The sequence below is a fragment of the Microcebus murinus genome, chromosome 1 (genome assembly GCF_040939455.1).
Source record: "Microcebus murinus isolate Inina chromosome 1, M.murinus_Inina_mat1.0, whole genome shotgun sequence".
Lineage (NCBI taxonomy): Eukaryota > Metazoa > Chordata > Mammalia > Primates > Cheirogaleidae > Microcebus > Microcebus murinus.
This window is the reverse complement of record NC_134104.1, coordinates 65,795,301-65,818,672: the sequence shown is the minus strand read 5'-3', so window position 1 is coordinate 65,818,672 and position 23,372 is coordinate 65,795,301. Positions and strand designations below refer to the sequence as shown.

Sequence of the window (23,372 nt, the reverse complement as noted above, 5' to 3'; positions counted from 1 at the left end):
GACATTTGCTGTGAACTTTTAAGAGAAGCTGCAGTTCAAAAGGGGGTGTATGTTACTCTTTTGGCTAGCACCATAACTAGACAAATTGATGAAATAGCAGAGGATATTGAGGAACAATTGTTAGAGAGGATTAATGAGACACCGTGGGATGCAATCCAGGTTGATGAGTCTAGTGATGTTGAAAACAAGGCAACAATGCTGGTTTTTGTGTGATATGTTTTTCAGGAGGATGTGCATGAGGATATGTTATGTGTACTTTTTTTGCCAGCCAACACCAAAGCAGCAGAACTATCCAAGTCTTTGATTACATTATCAGGAAAACTGAATTGGTCATTTTGTGTCACTGTGTGCATGGACAAAGTGGCTACCATGACTAGATAGCTTTCTGGTTTCACCACTCAGGTCAAAGAAGTCACTGCTAAATGTGAGTCTACACGCTGTGTCAGCCATAGAGAAATGCTGGCTAGCTGGAAAATGTCACCTGAACTAAACAGCATTTTGCAGGATGTGATTAAGATTATGAACCACATTAGCTTGCAAAAATTTTCTCCCATTCTGTGGGTTGTCTGTTTGCTCTCTTGACAGTTTCTTTGGCTGTGCAGAAGCTTTTTAATTTGGTCAGGTCCCATTTATTTCTTTTTGTTGCTGCTGTGATTGCCTTTGGGGTCCTCTTCATAAATTCTTTGCCTAGGCCAATATTCTTTCCCTAGAAGAGTATTTCCAGCGTTTTCCTCTAGGATTCTAATAGTTTCACACCTAATGTTCACGTCTGTTACCCAGCGTGAGTTGATTTTTATGAGAGGTGAAAGGTGTGGGTCCTGTTTCAGTCTTCTACATGTGGCTATCCAGTTTTCCTAGCACCATTTATTGAATAAGGATCCTTTTCTCCAGTGTAGGTTTTTGTCTGGTTTGTCGAAGATTAGTTGGCTATAGGACGATAGTTTTATATCTGGGTTCTCTGTTCTGTTCCACTGGTCAATGTCCCTGTTCTTGTGCCAGTCCCAAGCTATTTTAATGACTATAGCCTTGTAGTATAGTTTGAAGTCTGGTAAATTGATACGTCCCATTTTGTTTTTATTGCCTATGATTGATTTTGCTATACAGGGTCTTTTCTGGTTCCATACGAAGTGTAAAATTATTTTTTCTATGTCTGTGAAAAATGATGATGGTATTTTAATAGGGATTGCATTGACTCTGTAGGTTACTTTGGGTAGTGTAGACATTTTAACAACGTTGATTCTGCTGACCCCTGAGCATAGCCTGAGACTTTACCAAATTCATTTATCAGATCAAGGAGTCTCTTGGTTGAATCCTTGGGGTTTTCTAGGTATAATATGTCATCATCAAAGAGTGAGAGTTTCATCTCTTCTGCTTTCATTTGGATGCCCTTAAATCTGCTCTCTTGTCTGATTGCTGTAGCAAGGACTTCCAGCACTATGTTGAATAGAAGTAAAGATAGTGGGCAACCTTATCTAGTTCCAGTTCTAAGTGGGAATGCTTTTAATTTTTCCCCATTCAGCATGATATTGGCTGTGGGTTTGTCATATATGGCTTGTATCATTTTTAGGTAAGCCCCGTCTATGGCTATTTTGTTGAGCATTCTTATCATAAAAGGGTGTTTAATTTTGTCAAATGCTTTTTCTGCGTCTATTGAGAGGATCATATGGTCTTTATTTTTGCTTGTTTATATGGTGAATTACATTTATAGATTTGCGTATGTTGAACCCTGGGATATGTTGAACCCTGCATCCCTGGGATCAAGCCCAGTTGGTTGTGACGTATAATTTTCTTGACAAGCACCTGGATTCGATTGGCTAGTATTTTGTTGAGAATTTTTGCATCTATATTCATGAGGGATATTGGTCTGTAGTTTTCCATTTTTCTTGCATCCTTTCCTGGTTTTGGTATCAGGGTTATGTTCGCTTCATAAAATGTCTTGGGGAGGATTCATCCTTCTCGATGTTCTGGAATAATTTCTGCAGGATAGGCACCAGTTCTTCTTTGTAGGTATGGTAAAATTCAGGTGTGAAACCATCTAGCCCAGGACTTTTCTTTTTAGGAAGGTTTTTTATTGGGAGAAAATTTTCACAAGTTACACATCTGATAAAGGGCTGATAACTAGAATCTATTTAGAACTCAGGAAAATCAGCAAGAAAATATCAAACAATCCTATCAAAAAGTGGGCAAAGGACATGAACAGAAATTTTTCAAAAGAAGACAGAATAAAGGCCAACAAACATGAAAAAATGCTCAACATCTCTAATCATCAGGGAAATGCAAATCAAAACTGCAATGAGATATCACTTATCTCCAGTAAAAATGGCCTTTATCAAAAAGTCCCCAAACAATAAATGTTGGCATGGATGCAGAGAGATAGGAACACTCCTACACTGCTGATGGGACTGCAAACTGGTTCTGCCTCTGTGGAAAGCAATATGGAGATACCTTAAAGCGATACAAGTAGACCTACCATTTGATCCAGCAATTCCACTACTGGGCATCTACCCAAAAGATCAAATGACACTCTACAAATGGGACACCTGAAATCGAATGTTTATAGCAGCACAGTTCACAATTGCAAAGGTGTGGAAACAACCCAGGTGCCCATCAATACATGAGTGGATTAATAAAATGTGGTATATGTATACCATGGAGTACTATTCAGCTATAAGAAACAATGGTGATATAGCACCTCTTGTATTTTCCTGGATAGAGCTGGAACCCATTCTACTAAGTGATGTATTTCAAGAATGGAAAAACCAGCACCACACGTACTCACCAGCAAATGGGTATTAACGGATCAACACTTAAGTGGGCATATAGGAATAACATTTATCGGATGTCAGGCGGGTGGGGGGGCATGGGCAATATACATAATCTTAAAATTTGTACCCTCGTAATATGCTAAAATAAAAAAAAAGATTATCAACCATATTAAAGTGCATGCCATTAGTTCATGTCGGTTCACAAAGTTCTGTGAGGAGATTGACACAGAGAACACATGTCTTCTCTTATACACAGAAGTGAGATGACTTTTTAAAGGTAGATAGATCACTGGCCAGTTTTTGAGTTAGAAAAGCCACTCCAGAGATTTCTTTCAGAAAAACAGTTACCACTGGCAGCACATTTTAGTGATACAGAATGCATGGCAAAACTTGCTTACTTGTGTGACATATTCAGTATGCTCAACAAAGTCAACCTGTCACTTCAGGGGAGAACGACAGCTGTGTTCAAGTCGGCAGATAAAGTGGCTGCATTCAAAGCCAAACTGGAATTATGGGGGCGACAAGTGAACATTGGGATTTTTGACATGTTTTAAACATTAGCAGAGATTTTGAAAGAGACCGACTGAGCCAGGGATTTTTTTTCTCCCAGCTAGTGCATGATCACCTATCTCAGCTTTCAGAAGGGTTTGAGCATTACTTTCCAACCACAGAAGACCCCTGAATGGAAAAGGAATGGATCCATGACCCATCTGTGAATAAGCCAGGTGAATTGACTTTGTCCATGTTAGGAGAGGATCAACTGTTTGAGACAGCAAATGATGATGGCTTTAAAAGTATGTTTGGGACAACTTCAAATCTCTCCATACATTCTAGATGAAAGTCAAGTTATCCTTCCATCTGTTTAAGCAACAAAATATTTTAAAAAGTCAGGGTATCCTGGGATTGCCATAGAAGCACTGAAAAGCCTGCTTCCATTTCCAACATCCTATCTTTGTGAAGCAGGGTTTTCTTCAGTAACAGTAGCGAAATGAGATTACAAAGTAGAATGGACATAAGCAACATAATTTGAGTGTCACTGTCTCCCATTGCCCCCAAATGGGACCATGTGTTAGCAGGAAAACAAGCTTAGGGCTCCCACTGATTCTGTATTATGGTGAGTTGTGTAATTATATAATTATATATTACAATGTAATAATAGAAATAAAGTCCACAATAAATGTAATGTGCTTGAATCATCCCCAAATCATCTCCCTCACTTCCCGATCTGTGGAAAAATTGTCTTCCATGAAACCAGTCCTTAGTGCCAAAAAGGTTGGGGACCACTGCCTCATAACATACACACAAATGAACTTGAAATGAATCAGAGATCTTAATATACAAGTGGAACCTACAAAACTTCTAGAAGAAAAGGTAGGAAAAGATCTTAGTGACTTTGAATTGGAAACATTTCTTAAAAACAACATAAAAAATGTAACTGGAAAAGAAAAAAATGGATAAATTGGACTTCATCAAAATCTAAAACTTTTGATCTTCAAAAGATACTGTTACAAAAAATGCAGCCGGGCGCTGTGGCTCACGCCTGTAATCCTAGCTCTTGGGAGGCCGACGCGGGCGGATTGCTCAAGGTCAGGAGTTCAAAACCAGCCTGAGCAAGAGCGAGACCCCGTCTCTACTATAAATAGAAAGAAATTAATTGGCCAACTAATATATATATAAAATTAGCCGGGCATGGTGGCTCATGCCTGTAGTCCCAGCTACCCGGGAGGCTGAGGCAGAAGGATCACTCGAGCCCAGGAGTTTGAGGTTGCTGTGAGCTAGGCTGACGCCACGGCACTCACTCTAGCCTGGGCAACAAAGTGAGACTCTGTCTCAAAAAAAAAAAAAAAAAAAAAAAAGATACTGTTACAAAAAATGAAGAAGCAGCCAACAGACTGAGAGAAAATATTTACAAAGTATATATCTGATAAAGGATCTGTATCTAGAATGTATAAACAACTACTACAACTCAGTAAGACAGTATAAAATTTAAAACATGCAGTTTAAAAGTGGGCAAAATGTTTGAACACATACTTCACTCAAAGATGATATATGGATGTCAGATAGGAATGTGAAAAGATGGTTTATCATCATTAATAATTAGGAAAATGCAAATTAAAACCATAAAAGGATACCACAGCATACCCATTAGAATGGCTAAAAATCAAAACACCCGCTGTTTTGTTTTGTTTTGTTTTGTTTTTTGAGACCGAGTCTCAGTCTGTCACTCAGGATGGAATGCAGTGGTGTCATCATAGTTCATTGCAACCACAGATTCCTGGGCTCAAGCGATCCTCCTGCCTCAGCCTCCCAAGTAGCTGGGATGGACTATAGGTACCTATACGCATGGGGTGGCCTGGCTAATTTTTCTATTTTCAGTAGAAATGGGATCTTGTTCTTGCTCTGAGCCCAAGTGATCCTCCAGCCGTAGTCTCCCAGAGTACTAGGATCAAGCTACCATGCCTGGCCAAAAGACTCTATTTATTGTTAGTGTGGATGTGTAGGAACAGGAACTTTCATAGTCTGCTTTTAGGAATGTAAAATGGTTTGACCACTTTGGAAAATAGTTGGACAGTTTCATAGAAATTAAACATACATTTACCGTATGATTCAGCCACTTCTAGATATTTGCTCAAAAGAAGTCAGAACATATGTCCACACAAAAACTTGTTTACAAATGTTCATGAGAAACAATCTAAATACCTGCCAATAAGTGAATGGATAAACAAATGGTGGTATATCCATACAATAGAATACTGCTCAATGATAAAATGGTAGGAACTATTGATGACTGCAATAGCATGCATGAATCTCTAAATTATTTTGCTGAGTGAAAAAAGCCAGACTAAAAGAATATATAATGCATAATTCCATTTATATAAAATTCTATAAAATGTAAACTAATCTGTAAATCAGTGGTTGTCTATAAAGGGAGGGTTATGAAAAGGGGCATGAGGAAACTTTTTAGGGTGTTGAATATCTTAACTGTGATGATGGTTTCACCACATATATCAAAACAAAATGATACACTTCAAATTTTATGTAGTTTATTGTCTATCAGTCTTATCTTAATAAAACTATGTAAGAAAAAGAATGAATTTAAAAAAAGAAATATTTGTCTAAATGCCAGCAATTTTTTTACTTTGTTAAAATCAAGTATATTTAGATTTAGTACATAATATTTTTAAATGTGTAATGTTATCAATCTTTAAAATATTCTTTGCTATTTTGTTTTTATCATGTTTCATTTTTATAGTATTATTATTTTTTTATTTCTTTGTAGAGACAGGGTCTTGCCATGTTGCACAGTCTGCAGTACAGTGGCTATTCACAGGTGTAGTCAATGCACTACAGCCTCAAACTCCTGGGCTCAAGTGATCTTCCCGCTTCTGCCTCCGAGTAGCTGAGACTACAGGCATGCACCACCACACCTAGCCTCATGTATCATTTTTAAATAGAATAATTATTTTTTAAAAGAATAGAATAATTAGTTTTTGAAAGGTGGGAATGAGAGAGAAGAGAGTAGCTAGTTGTACAGTTAGGTTGGAGAGAGTTTTCCCTAAATATGAGAGGAGTTGTAGTATGCTTCTTGTCTCAGGTACACGAACTAGCGAAGGAGAAGGTGCAGATATAGAAGAAGATAAAGGGAGTGGGATAGAAGCAGAGTTCTTGAGAGTCTAGGAGGAGATGGGATCCAGGGGGCAGATGAGGCTACTCACTCAGACTACAGAAGAAGTGAGGATTAGAAACATACAGATACACCCTGGGACCAAAGGATAACAGAGTTTGTCCCCAAACCACATTGTTTTTAATGAACGTAGGAATGTATCCAACTGAGAGGAGGAAGGTAGAAATGAAAGGCTTGCAATGAGTTATGAAAGGCTTGCAATGAATTATGAAAAGTTTAGATTGGCTACATTTGGGAAGAGAAGAATCTGACCAGGGACGTATAAAAAGAGTGTCAGTCAAAGCTTCTGACACATACTTGCTGTGTAGGAGGACCTAGGGCATCTGCTGCTTTTGGAAAAATACTAGAAGAAACCTCCTTAGAGTTCTGGGTTACCAATCTGTGCTACCTTTTCTAGATCTTCACTCTTTCTCATAAAGAGTGAGGAAAATTAAGAGTTTTATTACAACAAAAGTGAGCTCATATTATACTGTTGTTTTGCAGCTTGCTTATTTTACTTCACAATGTGTCTCGGAGTAGAGAGTAGCTAGACATCTTTTCATGTCTCATTCTTTTTAATAACCATGTGTTAGCATTTCACATATGGATGTACCGTGATTTATGCAGCATTTTAAGTTGTTTCCAACTTCTCACTATTAAATAGTTGCTGTTCTAAACATCCTCGTATATAGTTACAAGGTTGTAGATGCTTTTGCACACGTACAACTATTTCTGATACTATAACCTAGAGGTAGAATAATTTTATCAAAGATTATGAACATTTTATGTTTTGTTGGATATTTTAAATTGCTGTCCAAGATGATTATACCAGTAGTCTCCCACCAATTGAGATAATTCATTTCCCTATATTATCATCAACAAGTGTTATTTTGTGTCTTGGTGTTTTTTGTTTGTTTTTATTAATCCTGTGGTCAAAAAAATCTTTTTCTTTAAATTTGCAGTTCTTCCTATTAATGAAGCTGAGCATTTTTTTTATATGCTCATAGGCCATTTCTATTTTTTATGTGAACTGCTCATTCTTATCCTTTGTCATTTTTTACCAAGTTGCCTTTGTTACTGATTTATAGGAGCTCTTTAAATGTTATGACCCCCTCGTGTGTTATATCTGTGGCAGGTATTTTCTTTCAGGCTGTTAATTCTAGAACAAGTTTCAGATTTTCATGTAGATAAATCTTTCTTTCTTTTCCTTGGTGGTTGCTGGATTTTGAGTTTTTCTTAGGAATGCTTTCCCCATTTCAAATTTAGGTAGGTTTCCCCCTAAAACTTGTATAGTTGGGTTTTGTTTGTTTGTATATTTTATGTTTAGCACTTTAATCAATACAGAATTAATACGTGTGAATGATATGAGATAGGGTACTATCATTTTAGATTCTGTACCAAAAATAAACATTTTAAGGCAAAATATTTTCAGGTAATTAATTCTGGAAAGATAATAGAAAACTTTTTTTTCCCTAAGCAATTACTTCTTAGAGGTAAAGAAAACACTTTTGTTACGTTCCATTAACTTTCCCATCTAATAAAGAAATTACTAGATGCATAGATTTGTGCATGTGACAGACATCAAGCAGATAGATGTCTACTAGCACTCAGTGCCTCTATTCTAGGTCATAGAAATGATAGATCTTTTAAAAAGTAGATAATTAACTACAGTAATGAAGATACACAGAAAGAAGATAACAAGAAAATAACAACAGAAAATAACAAGAGGAGACAGAAAAGGAAAGAAATAGAAAAACACAAAGAAATCATAGAAAAGATAAGAGAACAAAAAAAGAGAAAAAAAATAGAAGTTACCCTTTTTCTGGTGAGGGGTGGTTTTATGCTGTCTCAGACAATCTTTTAACAATTATCTTAGGCCCTATAATAGTAGTGTGATTTTGTTGGTTTTTGTTTATTTATTTTTTGTTTTTTGTCTTGGGGATTGGATGGGCTTCTGCTTTCCTAATGAGTGGTGGGCATCACTGTTTGTGTTTTCTCCTTTTTGATAGGCTGTCACATGTATATTGTTAAATGCACTTGGGAGTCTTATGTTCATAGTTCTTCATTATTTCCTTTAGGCAATTGAGAATTTTGAACCAGCGACTTAGAGAACAAGAAAAAACTCATAAAGCATCTGGTACTGTGGAATGCAACATTGAATGTAGGTAAAAGAACTATAAGGATTGATGTTAAATTCCTTGTTGCCCTGGAAATGTTGTTAAAGAATTGAACTTTCTTAATTACTTCGTATAAGTGGATTTTCTTTTCTTAAGAAATAATAGTCCTGCCGGGCGCGGTGGCTCACGCCTGTAATCCTAGCTCTTGGGAGGCTGAGGCGGGCGGATTGCTCAAGGTCAGGAGTTCAAAACCAGCCTGAGCAAGAGTGAGACCCCGTCTCTACTATAAATAGAAAGAAATTAATTGGCCAACTGATATATATATAAAAAAAAAATTAGCCGGGCATGGTGGCGAATGCCTGTAGTCCCAGCTACTTGGGAGGCTGAGACAGAAGGATCGCTTGAGCCCAGGAGTTTGAGGTTGCTGTGAGCTAGGCTGACGCCACAGCACTCACTCTAGCCTGGACAACAAAGCGAGACTCTGTCTCAAAAAAAAAAAAAAAAAAAAAAAAGAAATAATAGTCCTTATTAAAATTTCAAATAGTGCAGAAACATTGAAAAATAAATGATCCATGATCTCACTTCCCAGTAATATACTCCAATTTTTAATTTTTTTTCTTTTCAACCTTGTGTGAAACTAGCCCACATTCTATATAACAAACTACAACACTGCGAGGCCAGCTTCCGTATTACTTTTCCTTCTTTTATGACCACGTAGACCAGTGTTCAGATCTGATGGGAAAGGGAACTGGAGGACTACCCCAATTTTTGAAAAACAGTTATGTTTCCTTTTACTATCTTCTGTTCATATATAATTGATTTATTTCACAAATATTTACCGAATACCTACTATATGCCAGACACAAATAGAACTATATATGTACTCTTTCCTTTTTTTGAAAAATGAGATACTGTATATACACTCCCATGGCTTGCATTTATTCACTTAACATAGTGGACATTTTTGTCTATTCAAAATACATAAATTTGCTTCTTTCCCTTTAAGAACTACTTGGGGATTCTGCTTATGCAGTTTTACCATAATATATTTAAGGTCCTCTGCTGATAGCTAACTAGGTAGTTTCCCCTTTTTTTCTCAACTCAAACAGCACTGCAATGAAAATCTTTGTACTTGTCTTTGTGCACATATGTTAGTATTTTTGTAGAACAGATTTATTGCAGTAAAATTGTTGAGCCAAAGGGTGTATACAGTTGCAGTTGTGACAGATACTGCCAAATTGTCCTTATGGATCACAGAGCTTAATAAAGAAAAAAACAAATAGTACTAGAAAAAAATAAGAACTTTTTTTCTTTTTGGTATTTTTGGGAGCTTTTCCTAAGCCTGACAAAAACTCAGATGCCATAGAGTAACAGATTGATTAAAATATGTCCCCATGAAATTTTTTCAATTTCTGCATAGGAAAATTATAAATACACTAAAAAAGAATCAACAAAATGGGAAATTTTAAAAATACACGACATAAAAAAGGCTTAATTTTCTTTATTTTTTTTTTGAAACAGAGTCTCACTTTGTTGCCCAGGCTAGAGTAAGTGCCGTGGAGTTAGCCTGGCTCACAGCAACCTCAATCTCCTGGGCTCAGCAATCCTTCTGCCTCAGCCTCCCGAGTAGCTGGGACTACAGGCATGTGCCACCATGCCTGGCTAATTTTTTGTATATATATTTTTAGTTGGTCAATTAATTTCTTTCTATTTTTGAGACGGGATCTTGCTCAGGCTGGTTTCGAACTCCTGACCTTGAGCAATCCACCCGCCTCGGCCTCCCAGAGTGCTAGGATTACAGGCGTGAGCCACCACGCCCGGCCTTAATTTTCTTAATATGTAAGTATCTCTTCCAAAGCAATAAGAAAATATGAGCACCCAACAGAATGGGCACTTCATAAAAGTGTTCAATATCACCAGAGTTACTTCAGAAAATATCACTCTGGTTCCACTGAACAAAAGATGGGCAGGGGAAGAGGAGGCCAGGAGGGAAAGTGGAGAGATCAGTGGTTGCCACTCTAAATAGCTTCTCTCTTTATTTTCCATTCATTTACCTTATTGTTTCTTTGAGAGCATTTATTACTATTTATAATACTTCTTTGTTATCAGCTTTGTGAGAGCAGCGGCCATGTCTATGTTGTTCACCTGTGTGATTCTAATACAGTGCCTCACATATAGCAAGTGTTCTCTGAAGGCTGTATTTGCTAAATAAATAGTGCCCTGTATATATGTGTGTATATATATGTGTATATATATATGTTTATATATATATATGTGTGTATATATATATATATTTATTTTTTTTGGAGACAGGGTCTTGCTCTGTTGCCCAAGATGGAGTGCAATAGTACAATCCACAGCTCACCGTACCCTCAAGCTCCTAGTCATAAGGGATTCTCTTGCCTCAGCCTCCTAAGTAGCCAGGATTGCAGGTGTGCATCACCATGCCTGGCTAATTTTTTTATTTTTATTTTTGTAGAGATGAGGTCTCACTGTGTTTCTCAGGCCGGGTGCCCTATACTTTTATAGCCATGAAAAAGAATGTGATAGATCTATGTGCTGATACATAACAATCTTATGAAAAAAAGGCAAAGTTAGAAACTATATATATTTTTTTCATATTTATATAAAATACTATATGTAAAAGTGTTTTCCAGAAAGATACAAAAATTAATAGTGATTATCTCTGTGGGAAGAGGGGAGTTAGAGTGGGAGGGAGCTTCTTCACTGAGAATCATTTGGTAGTATCATTGGTATTTTGTTGTGTTTGAATTTTTTTACTTTGTAGATGTATATTATCATTTCATTTAAAAAAGTGAGGAAAAAAATGTAATGCCCATAATATCATTTGGAGAATGACATGACTTCTACCAATCAATTTTTAAAAATATCTGTAACATTTATATAGAACTACTGATGCATATAAATAAGCAAAATCAGTAAATTCCAGGCCTTTCTTTTTTTAGAAACTGTCTTTTCCAAGTCTGTACTTCTTAAATTAGGAAACAACTATTTGATCTGTTTTGTCTTACAGTATTTTCTCTTCAGTCATTGAACATGTCACTGCAAAATCAATTGCAGGAGTCACTAAAGAGTCAGGAATTACTACAGAATAAAAATGAAGAGCTCTTAAAAGTGATTGAAAATCAGAAGAATGAAAACAAAAAATTTAGTAATATATTTAAAGACAAAGAACAAACTATACTTGAAAATAAACAGCAATTTGACATGGAGATAACAAGAATAAACATTGGTATGTATTTAGATAGTAGTTATATGGTCACATTTTTTAAAGGGAGGAAGGAAACTGAAGCATTTTTGTTGTTTTAGAGTTGGAGGAAGCCTTAGTCAATGTGAAAAGCTCCCAGTTTAAGTTAGAAACTGCTGAAAAGGAAAATCAGATATTGGGAATAACATTACGTCAGCGTGATGCTGAGGTAACCCGACTGAGAGAATTAACAAGGTAAAATTGACTTCCTTTGAATAACCCATGCCGTTTGTATTAGATGCTTTTATAAACTTTAAAATAATGTCAGATCTATTCTCTTTCTCTTGTCTTTTTCTCTTATTTTGTCAATGTTTTTGCTAATTTCTAATGATATTTTCTTTTGTTCCAATTAAGTTAGTTTAGAAATTGCAAACCTGGCTAAATGTGTTTTTAAAACCCTGTGATTCCAGGCAGAGTGCTCTGATGTGGAGCTGAAGACTTATCTAACAAAGTGGTTGAGATCTCTGGCTCTGAACTAGGGAGACCGGAATGGAATCTCAGTTCTGCCATGTATTATTGGCTGAGTAAATTTGACCAAATTGTTTAACCTCTCTAAATCTCAGTTGTAAAGTGGGGATGTAGAGTTATTGTGGTAGTGTAATTATTTCTTAGTTCAGAAATAATTCATGAAAAGCACTAAATGTGGTAAGCCCTCATGCCATACGATATTGGATAAGTCATTTATCCACTTTGAGCCTCATGTTCTTCATTTTATCAGTAAAATGAGGGAGTTGGCAGCAGCCCCTGATATCCCTTCGTTACCTAAGAGATTTTTCCTGAAATAAATAAAATTGCCTCAACTCAATTTTTATGTGATATATAATTACAAAGTTTAGTTTTCTTTTGAGACAAATTTGCTAAGAATTAGATTTTCAACTACTTTTTTAAATCTTAGAGGAGAGTCAGTTATTTTAGGCCTGAAGATCATCAAATCTACTGTGTCTATGAATGATCCTGGAAGTTCATAGTTCCAAATATAAAACAATCCTGAATATAAACAATCTTTCTTGTATTTCCAATGAACAGATCTATTTTGAATTATAAACATCTTTCCATTTTGTATTATAAACTTGTAGGGAAATAGGTGAAACACTGATATATATGTAATATTTAATTTATTAATTTAGTTTTATAAACATTTGAAATTAATAGTCTGTTTACATAGAAATATTGCCTTTTTCTCACATTTATATGTTATAGAATAATTTTGTTCAAACTTTTGTTTAACAGTAGGAAAAGCAAAAGACATTGCATTATTGAGTCTGGGATTCTGGATGGGCCACCTGGTAGTAACCATAGGCAGGTAGACCTTGGTTTTCTAGCTGGGCTACTGCCTGTGCTTCAAGGTTGGGTGGGGCCACTGGCTACATGCTCTGGTGAGACCTCTGGCCGGGCTCAGCGATCACTTCTGATTGGGCATGATTGCAGGCTGTATTCCCTGGCTGGGTGCCACTACTATTTGGAATCTGTAATTGGGCAGGGCCTCCAGCTTGGGCTGAGGTTGCCGAGGTTACCACTTGAATCCTCAGGACAGGCAGAGCCAGAAGTTGTGCTCCACAAATATGTGCAGTTACCAGCTTCCCTGCATGGGCCTGCGCAGAACCTCAGGCTGGGCTCCAAAGCTTGGTGGAATCACTGCTTGACTGCTAGGGTCAGGCACAACCAGATACTCTGCAGTTATGCAGTGATGTGTGTTTGCCTTCCAGCCTCAGGAAGCTGAATGCAGAGCTACAAGATTGGACAGGGTCATCACTGAACTGCTAGAGGCTGGTAGGGCCATATGCTCTCCTTCACAGATGTAGGCAGATATTCGCTTGCCTCTGGGCCTGAGGAAGTCTTAAGCAGAGCATTGAGACTGCTGAAGGCTTGGGTAGGAGAGCTGGTAGGGACTCAACCCTGGCAGATGTGTTGGCTGTGATTTCTGCAGAGCAACACTGTTGGCTGTTCTCTCATTGGGCATCTCCATTGGCTTTAATGCAGAGCCATCACCAAGATCCATGCACTGGTGGTTGTGCCCATCTATGTTTCGAGCTAACCCCAGGTACTCTATCCCTGTTGAAACAACTGAGGCAAGATAGAAGTGAGCCTCCTGTGAAGCATCCCAGAAAGCTGCAGAAGCTGAATGTCCACCTCCAGCTCTTTTTTTCCCCACTATAGAAATTGCTGGCCCAGAGGAATCCTCTTTGTGTGGTGCTGTGCCAGCTTAGGGGAGGGGTGACATGATCAGGGGGAAGCTGTTCCTCTTAGCCTTCTAATGTGACTTTCAGTTCTGTGGTCTGAGAGGATATCAGCCCTACTCCTGAGTTCTAGGATGTTCATGAAGGCATACTTGTCTGTGGATAGTTGTTACTTAGATTTCTGTGAGGGGCATTCTAGGTAGGAACCCTTATTCTACCATTATGCTGATGTCATGCTCCTCATTACCTTCTGGAAAGAGGTCTGAGAAGTGGCAGTAGCCATCGCCATTTGAAGAGCAATCAGAAGTTGAGGTAGAGCATGTTTAAGATGACAGTGTAAGCCATGTTGGAAAAAATTTGTTTTTCTTTTTGTAGGAAAAAGTCAGTCTATATCTAGAGATATAATCACTTCTAACTGTTAGCATAGAGATTTCCTTTTAGTTTTATGTTTGTGTGTGTGACTATTTTTTAAAAAGAGTATTGTATCTATATTATTTATGGCCTGCTCTTTTTAACTTAATCTTATATAATGAACATTTCCGTCGATACATATTCTTTACATCATGACTATAAGTGGCTATGATGCAGTTATACTATAATTTAACTGAATCAGTTCACTGTTTTGAAGATAAAGATATGTCCAGTTATTTTCTATTATAGATAACATCTTTGTAAATATATCTTTGAGTACAGCCTCTTTGTGTAGGACACATTTTTACAAGTGCAGATTGGTGGGTCAAAGGGTGTGAGATTTACAAATCTTAAAGTCTTCTGAAATGTATTGCCAGTTTGCTCTCTAGAAGTTATACCCCACCAAACAGTACCTGCCCCTCCAAGCTTCTCTAACTATGCATATTATTCTTATTTTACTGTAAATTTGATAACCAAAAAAAAAAAGTCACATTTTGAAATTTTGAATTACCTGATTACAAGTTGAACTTCAAAACATGCTTATTGGCTAGTTTTATTTTTTTGTTAGTTATCTGTTGATGTCCTTTGTATCTTTGCTTAAATTGGTATGCTTATTTTTTATCATTGATTTGTTAGGCTATATAAGATTCAATTTAAATAGACTAAAGGCTTCGCATAAAATGGCTTTAATAGGACTACAAATAAAAGCTGCCATCAAGTGAACACCCATTTAGGCTGAAATTGCACTAAACACTTTACCCTTACATCTTATTATTTTAAGCTTCATTGTAATTCTGAGGTATCTATCTTCATTTACAATTGAAGAATTGAGATTCAGAAAGGTTAAATGGCTTGCCTAAGATCACAGCTAATGATAGCACTAAGATTTGATTCCATTTTTGTCTAACTTCATACCCTGTGTGGTTTTCCTCATACACTTTTCTGGTACCTAGCTGTTGTTACCTAATTATGCCAGATAGTTATCTCTAACCATCCTTTTTTTGTAATATGGTTCCAGTGCAGTTATATGTTGAATAGAGGAAAATAACTTAATTCTAACAGAATTCATAGCAATTAAGTAGTGTATTTTACATTTTCCTTTGTATTTTAGTCTACCTACATGGGGCAAATTTTTCATTGTAAGGCTCAATGTTGCAGTGTTGCTCAAGAATAAAGCATTTCCATACTTTAAAAGACAAAAAATTTCTGAGCCTTTATTTTTAGATAAAATAATAGATTTGATACAAACCAAGATTTTCTTTTATCATTTGTTATTTTAATTTACTCTTGCGAAAGCATATTCTGTGATTTTGTGGTTTTAGTTGCTTGTTTTCATGTTAAGAACCAGTGCTTCCTTCAAATCCTTGTTTTTAAAGATAGAGGTATATTTAAATGAATGAAAGAAAGGTTAAAAAATAATTAGTCTAATAAATTCTTCTTAACAGAACATTACAGAACAGTATGGCAAAACTTCTCTCAGATCTTAGTGTGGACAGTGCTCGCTGCAAGCCTGGGAATAACCTTACCAAATCACTTCTGAACATTCACGATAAACAACTTCAGCAGGACCCAGCCTCTGCTCACACTTCCATAATGAACTACCTATGTAAGTTAGAAGCAAATCACAGTTTTACACATTCACAGCCACTTTCTACAATTAAAAATGAGGAAATCATAGAGCCAGACAGAGGCCCTCAGTATAGTAACACTAAGGGCATGGAGGAAGTGTCCATACCTGGAATCATTTCTACCCTTTCAAAACAGGTTTCTGATGATGGGAGTGAAACGATGACTTTAAGTGAAGATGAGCATAATTTGGATAATACAATTTACATTCCTTTTGCTAGAAATACTCCTAAAAAAAAATCACCACTTTCTAAGAGAATATCCCCTCAGCCACAGATAAGTGTAGCTACAACACAGCCAATCAGCAACAGCAGACTTGTCTGTGAAAAAGAAAATAAACTGTGTGCACCCATAGTTTGTTCTTCTTCAACAATAGAAGCAGAATATGCACCTGAAAAACTTTCCAGAACAGCTGATATGAAAGACAAACAGCTCCTCAAGAAAATAAAGGAGGCAATTGGTAAGATCCCTGCTGCCACTGAAGATCCAGAGGAGCAGGCTACATGTCATGGCCTGTCAACTTATCACAACAGCAGCATTCAAGTGAAAGGCAATACTGTCCCTGATGGTAGTGTTTTAAATTCTGACTTGATGTCTGACTGGAGCATCTCTTCTATTTCAACTTTCACTTCTCATGATGAACAAGACTTCAGAAATGGCCTTGCAGCATTGGATGCCAACATAGCTAGACTCCAGAAGTCCTTAAGTACTGGTCTTCTGGAGAAATGAATTCAAAAGAAAATTGAGTGCTTCTTCCTTTTAAGAATAGAACTTTTCTTTTTAAGAATAGAACTTTCTTTAGAAAGTTTCTAATATCTTTAAGAATAGAGAGAAATAATGTTTTGTATTATTATATGTGAAATAAATTGTACAAATAATAAATTTATTATTGGAATATGTTAATATTGTGGAACTTATAAAACAAGTCATCTTAAGAAATTGACAAATTGACTTCTTTGCTAAAAGAAAAAAGTTGTAGGTAACTAGAAAAGTATTATAAGTAATATTTTAATTGAGTACTTGGAAATTATTTTATTAATATGTACCTGCTGGGTTAAGAGTGCAGGTTAAAAGGATTCTCTGGTTATCCTAAAGGATAATAAGGGAATCTCTGAGTACAATTTATTAATTCAAACCAAGTTTCTTTCCCGTTTCAGTATACCTGTTAATTTTTTTAATGGCATTGTGTTTTTATAGGAGATGCTCTCTGCCACAGACTAATGGTGTTGGTGAGATATGTAAACATTTACAAGAAAAGGTGCCAGTATCTCCACCTCTTAAAAATAAATTGGTCCAAGAAAATATAGATAACATCCTAAGTTAACATATGGCTTCCAAAAACTTTGGCACTTTTATTTGTTTTTATCCTGAATGCGTCTTTTAAGGCCTTAAAAAGTAAATTCAGACTGGTAAATAAGTGCTAACAGATAAGCTTTAGTTTTGGAAATTTGTTTCTTTAATATGTAAGAAACGTTTACTTGTTTTTATACTTGCTATGTTTGAACATGATGGAATTTGTAAATCTTGGCATTTTTTGTGGTTCTGCCTTTGTGGGCCAATTTTTTTTTTCTAGTACTTTAGCTGAGAACATTCCCTATTCTATAAATAATATGCACTAGGATGGACTTTCTGCTTCACTATATCGGCACTTCTTAGCTACTCAGCGTCATCTCCCTCCATGTAAGCAGCACATTTTAACTCTTAGAAAGCTGAGTGTTGTACTATGTACTCACCTGCCCAGTATAATTGTGTTTAGTACTTGGGACAGGCGTCATCATCAAAGAGTGTTCTGTTGATCCCAGAACCTTCTTCTGCTGTTGTTTCAAGTGTTAGTGCTACAACTTTTGAAGGTCCCAACTATAGTCTCTTTGATATGTCCACATATTCCACATGGAGATTTTTTAAGTCTAAAATTATTGAATGAATTCTAAACTATTTTCATGGAAGTGTCTATTAGCATTTAAAATTTTCTTATTTGCAATATTCATAAATTAATTCATTGGCTTCTTATTTGGAGGTAGTAGGCTACAACTCTTTTAACACATAAATTCAGAAATACAAAATAATAAAGCAAGGAAGAAAATTGTGTCATCTGTTTACTCCCAAGTATTCAACTGTTATTTGTATGCAGAAGTGAATTCTTAAGATTATTATATGGTACTACAAGCATATAGTCTTGTTTTGCCCTTAATACCGAATGTGCATCCTTACATTCAAAGGAAATTTTAAAATACTTGTGGGTTCAGTTAATTAGTGGTTAATAATTTGATTGAAGAACAAATGAGACTGGAAATTCCTTGAGGAACCTTCAGAAGGATACTATTTATTTGATATAGACGTACATATGACATAAGATAGAAACACGAAAGAACTTGGTTAAATTTCAAGGTAGGATATGACCCTGGAAAAATGGATTGATATGGACAGTGAGTTTCTTTTTTAAGAAGAAACTGCTATGAAGGAGTTCAGAGCAGAAAGAAGCCAAGAGTAGAGGAAGGACCTAGATGAGGTGAAACTTCATTTGGATCTTGAAGAATATATAAGATTTTAATAATTCTGTGAATAGCCTTAAATGTTTACCCCATATAGAGTCTGTGTCATCAAAATGTGGGGATTGGTTGGATGTGGTATATTGAGAGGATGGTGGCAGACCAACCTGACTGAAATTAAGGGGTGGAGGGGGTGGTAATAATAAATGAAGAAAACACAATTAGAAGAGTTGAGGTCACTTGTTGGAGTGTCTTGAGCTCCAGGTTGAGGAATATCCATTAAACATGAAGTCTCTGAGGTGTTTGGGTATCTTTGGTGGTGGTGATTTTTTTTAATTGAAGATCACCAGATGAAGTTGAGCGTTGTTAAGGGATCTGTTGATCCCAGATTTCATAGAGTGATAGTAAACAGGAAGGATTAGAGGAGGAAGAGACTGGAGACCACACAGAAGGCTGTCGCAGTAGTCCAGGCATAAATAGATAGTCCTTTGGTATTAAAAGTGAAAAAGGAGAGGCAAATTGAAGGAAATTTTTCAGTAGGCTCAGTGACTTAATAAGCAATGAAGGAAAAATCAAGTATGACTCCAAGGTTTCTAGTTTGGCCAGCTTGAGGTACACTGAGCACTGTTGTTAATAGTACCAACAGTGGAGAGTGGGATAAAAGGGAGAAAAGTGCTCATTCTCAGTAGTCCTCTTGAGATCATCTCACCAAGAGTCTGCACAACTCATAGTGTCAGCCCTCTCACAGCCTTTTCAGATGTCCCAGAGTGTGAAAGCATATTGGTGGATGGAGTAGCCGCTACCTAACCTCTGACAGGTTGAATTTAGTATCTCATGATAGATGTTGGGTGTGTAATGAGAAAGAACAATTCTTTAGCTTTTGTCACTATTTTACTGTGCTGTTTTGGCTCTGTGGAGGTAATTCACAAGCTCTTTACAATGCATTTAATATTTGTGAACACTGAAGATGAAAGAAACTGATTCTATTTGACCAAGTGTAGAGATCCTAGGGGCAGGGCTAAAGAATCAAATAATAAACACTTAGTACACAGTCTTTCCCTAGTCCTGGCACCTGTGGAGTTTCTAATACTTCTTCCAGAAATCTTTTGTTTTCACGAATGGTAGCATTTTATTTGTCAAGTGTCTTAAAAGTTATAAAGGCCTACTTTAACTACTGGGAAAGTAGGGCAGAACTGCAAACCCTGCTTAAGTAGAGAGGGTGTGTACCCTAATCACAACTGAGTATGTATTTACTGCTCACATTGGAGGGTAATTGCCTCAGCTAAAGGCTCATTCACTCAGTGGATGAAATGAAAACCCTGATAATGTGCCAGTTACTGTTATACACTCTGAGAATACAGCAGTAAACAAGATAGACTTTCTGTGTCCTCAAGGAGCTTACATAATGGTGGGACACAGCAATAGTAATAAGTTCTGTGGAGAAAAGTAAAGCAGGGCAAGGGGACAAAGAGTGACAGAATTGGCTCAAGTTTTAATTACTAGGGTGAGGCTCCCCTCAAAAACGTTTAGAGGTCCAGAATTTAAGCAACCATTAGGGAAAGTTGGATTTCATTTGCATGGTAACATCCTCTTAATTATTTTTCAGATGTTAATTCTAGATTTCCCTTTCAGAATTGCTTAAGCACATGGGTTCCAGGACTATATAGCACACCTTACATACACACTGCAAAATCACTTATCTTTTCTGGATGTTTTAATATACCACCTACAGAGAACTGGGCATTATGTTGTTTAAACTAGTTGACTTGAGCTAGACCTCCCAGAGAATTACTAGAGATGTTAACATCTTGGAGACTACTGAAGGATTTAAAAGTTGAGTTTTCAAAAGGACTTCTGAAATTGTCTATCTTACCATCATACCCAAAGAAGGAAACTGTCCTGCTGTGATCCTGACTACTGGAAGATCCCAAGCATACCATGTGTATTCTTTTTGCCTGGACTGCCCTTTTGCCCAGGCTCTTCCTGACAAATTTTTATCCTTCAGAGTCACAGTACTACTGTACCTTGTATATGCTTCTATTGATGCATGATCAGTTTGCATATCAGCCTTTTCTACCCTCTGCTTTTCTGGAGAGCAAGAACAAAGATGGATTCCCCTTCAACTCCTCCCTTGACACTTGATGACTATCATGTAGTAGGTACTTAATAACTGTTGTTGACTTAACTACATTTCTGACAGATGGTCATCTAGGTGTCACTTGTTTTCTCTTGGTGTTGGTAAGTTCATGAAGCAGGTTATTTATAGCTTGATTACACACATCTAACTTCCCAGCATTAGCCTCCCTATACCTTTTATTCTTTATTCCTGTTTCTTCTGAAGCCAAATTCCTTTAGTAACAAACATTTGCACACTACAACTTGTTCTGTGGAGAAGCTGCAGATTCTTAAATATTTAGGAGGGGAGATAGGACAGAAACATTCTTTAATCATGTCTCTAATGCAAAGTAGCCTACCTTACCAATTTGTAGAAAGGATAAATGTAGGCAAAGTACTCGAAAACTACAAGGCACTGTACAGTCTTTGCCTTATGACAACATTTAAGGAGCCCTTACCATCCTGCTTGCCCTCTTCTGATGTCTGCCAGTTTGTTAATGACTCCTTTAAAATTTAAATCCAGCTGTGAGCAATGAACTCCAGATGTGTTCTGACCAAGGAGAATATAGTTAGATTATCATTTCCTATAATCATGTTTCAGTTGTTTTAAAATGGCAAAGATTAAGTTGAATAATATTAGGGTTGTAGTTAGTTTCCAGATAATATTCACGTTGTCATTCTCAATGTTAGTGGTATCATGTTAGGGCAGCTTGGGGTGGGGGAAGGTCTTGTCTAGCTAGAAATTGTCATTTCCTTAATGCTAACCTTAAAGACCAAGGTTCTGACCAGATAAGTGGTCTCAGCTGCCTCTAAAGAGCTCATATTTACCATAAACTCAGAGTGCTTGTTCTTGAAGCCAGGTATGCTGCTAGGGGCCATAAAGAATGGAAATATAAAAACTGGAATATGGAAACTGAAACCAAGCAGTATTAAAGACATTTGCTCAAGGCCACATACTTTACACCTTAAACCAGTTATTGTGATCCTCAGTTGACTTTATTACGCTGTCTCCCTGATGACAGCTGTCTTACGAACACTTGAAAACTTGAGGCCCCAGATCTGTCACTAGAATGTAGCTCTATGCCATTCTCTACTAGAATGGTCTGATAATAAAGAATTCCCTCTGGGGTTTGTTGTGAGGATTAAATAAGATAATGTGAAACTGTTTTGTGAACTGTAAATATTAAATAGACGATAATGATTACTAATTTATATGTAGTTGGTCAATGTGCATATATGTGTATGTACTATAAGAAATACTCAAGGTTTTACTTTTGCTTTGTGAAAGGCACACAGTGATCTTAAAATGTTTTATATATGGCACAATGCTAATAAAGCAACTTTGTCACCTGTCACTTGGACAAATCCATCCAAAGTCTTTATTGAAATTTGTTTTAAAGTAGTTAGGTTTTTCTCCCATCAACACTGACATTCAAGGATAGTGAGTTCTGACATTTCCAGGATCCCAGCACTATCTTCTACTCATCCTGAGGGTTAGAGGGCTCATTCCTCCATGAAGAACTCAAGGAAACATGCAGAAGAATCACAGACTATCCAAGAGGAAAACTTGGTCCCCTTTGGAGCAGGAGGCTTACACGTTTGTTCAAATCTATAACAAGGAATGCTGTCAGCTGCTCAGTGGAGAGCACATAGCCAAGGTACATATTTTCATCCCACCATCCTTTCCAGATTATTTTGCACTTGGCTGTGAGCTCTAGGCCAAAGAGTTGGGTAGGAGACCAGAATCAAATATTTTAAAAGTCAGCAGCTCCAAAATAAGCAGAACAGACTTTCTTGGATGGTAGTAGTTTGTTTGAGGTTTGGCGAGAAGAAAGGAGTAAAGGAAAAATAATTTTCAAACCCAGAGCCTCAGTGGATATAGAGAAAATTAATCTCTGCCCTCCCCAACTCCCCCTTTTAGGTCAGTCAATACTTATTAGACTTGCTATTGTAAGGTAGAGAGATGGAGTGGGGAAAATGAGACAATAAATAGAGCGAGTTGATAAATACATACTTAAATAAGTAGGTCTTCACTATTTAGAGCGGTAAAGCTATGTTTGTTCTACCATTCTACCCTTTCCCCCACCACAAAGCCAATGGTCATTTTTTCACCAGTCCACTGTCACAACCTGTTCCCTCCCCACATCTTAACCAGTCTAAACATCTGTTTGGGCAGATTTTTCTAATGATGGATGACTAAACATAAAGCAACGCCTCTCAACTCCTAAGATGCCCAGAAAGGGTATGAAAATGTAAATTGTAGTTTTGTGTTCTTGGCCAAATCTTGAGAAAATGTCATGGTATATTATTGATTAGTATAAAACACTTAAATAGGCAAATGGTATTTTAAGTCTGGGAAAGTTCATTTGAATAACATGGTGCATTAGGAGAGCTAGAGCAGTGTGGGTCAGGAGTCAGGTGACTGAGTGACTGTGTTATGTGACCTTCATTCATTTACAATTTATTAGCTCTCTACTGTGTGCTACATACAGACATTCTGAACATTTAAAGACAAGACAAAATATGCCTTTGAAAGGCCTAGAGCTTTAGCATCTCCCAAAGGAGGAGATGTAATCTCAAAGACTCTCTAGCTCAAAATGCTAAATTTTCCAAGGATAAGCCTTCCAACACCAAAGGAACTAGGCACATAGCTCTGATACATCCTCTGATACATACATATGAGACCATGTTGATGTCATATAGAATTTCAGCTTTGGATTACTGTTCTTTCTCTCTTTCT

The 23,372-nt window shown here is 36.8% G+C and overlaps 1 protein-coding gene and 1 non-coding gene across 5 annotated transcripts in view; one reads left to right on the top strand and one right to left on the bottom strand.

Annotated features, from left to right (window-relative positions):
* Positions 1-16,909, top strand: part of CCDC14 (coiled-coil domain containing 14) — a 42,744-nt gene extending 25,835 nt beyond the window's left edge. For all 4 annotated transcript variants that reach the window (XM_012780453.3, XM_012780451.3, XM_020287093.2 and 1 more), the window contains 4 exons: positions 8,508-8,590; positions 11,581-11,799; positions 11,877-12,009; positions 15,848-16,909. In XM_012780453.3, the coding sequence (XP_012635907.1) occupies positions 8,508-8,590; positions 11,581-11,799; positions 11,877-12,009; positions 15,848-16,757 (1,345 nt within the window). In that variant the 3' untranslated portion in view covers positions 16,758-16,909. The remainder of the gene's footprint in view (positions 1-8,507; positions 8,591-11,580; positions 11,800-11,876; positions 12,010-15,847) is intronic.
* Positions 9,172-9,303, bottom strand: LOC142875447 (small nucleolar RNA SNORA61). Its single transcript, XR_012922800.1, has one exon. It is a non-coding gene; the product is annotated as a small nucleolar RNA SNORA61 (small nucleolar RNA).
* Positions 16,910-23,372: the final 6,463 nt, after the last annotated feature.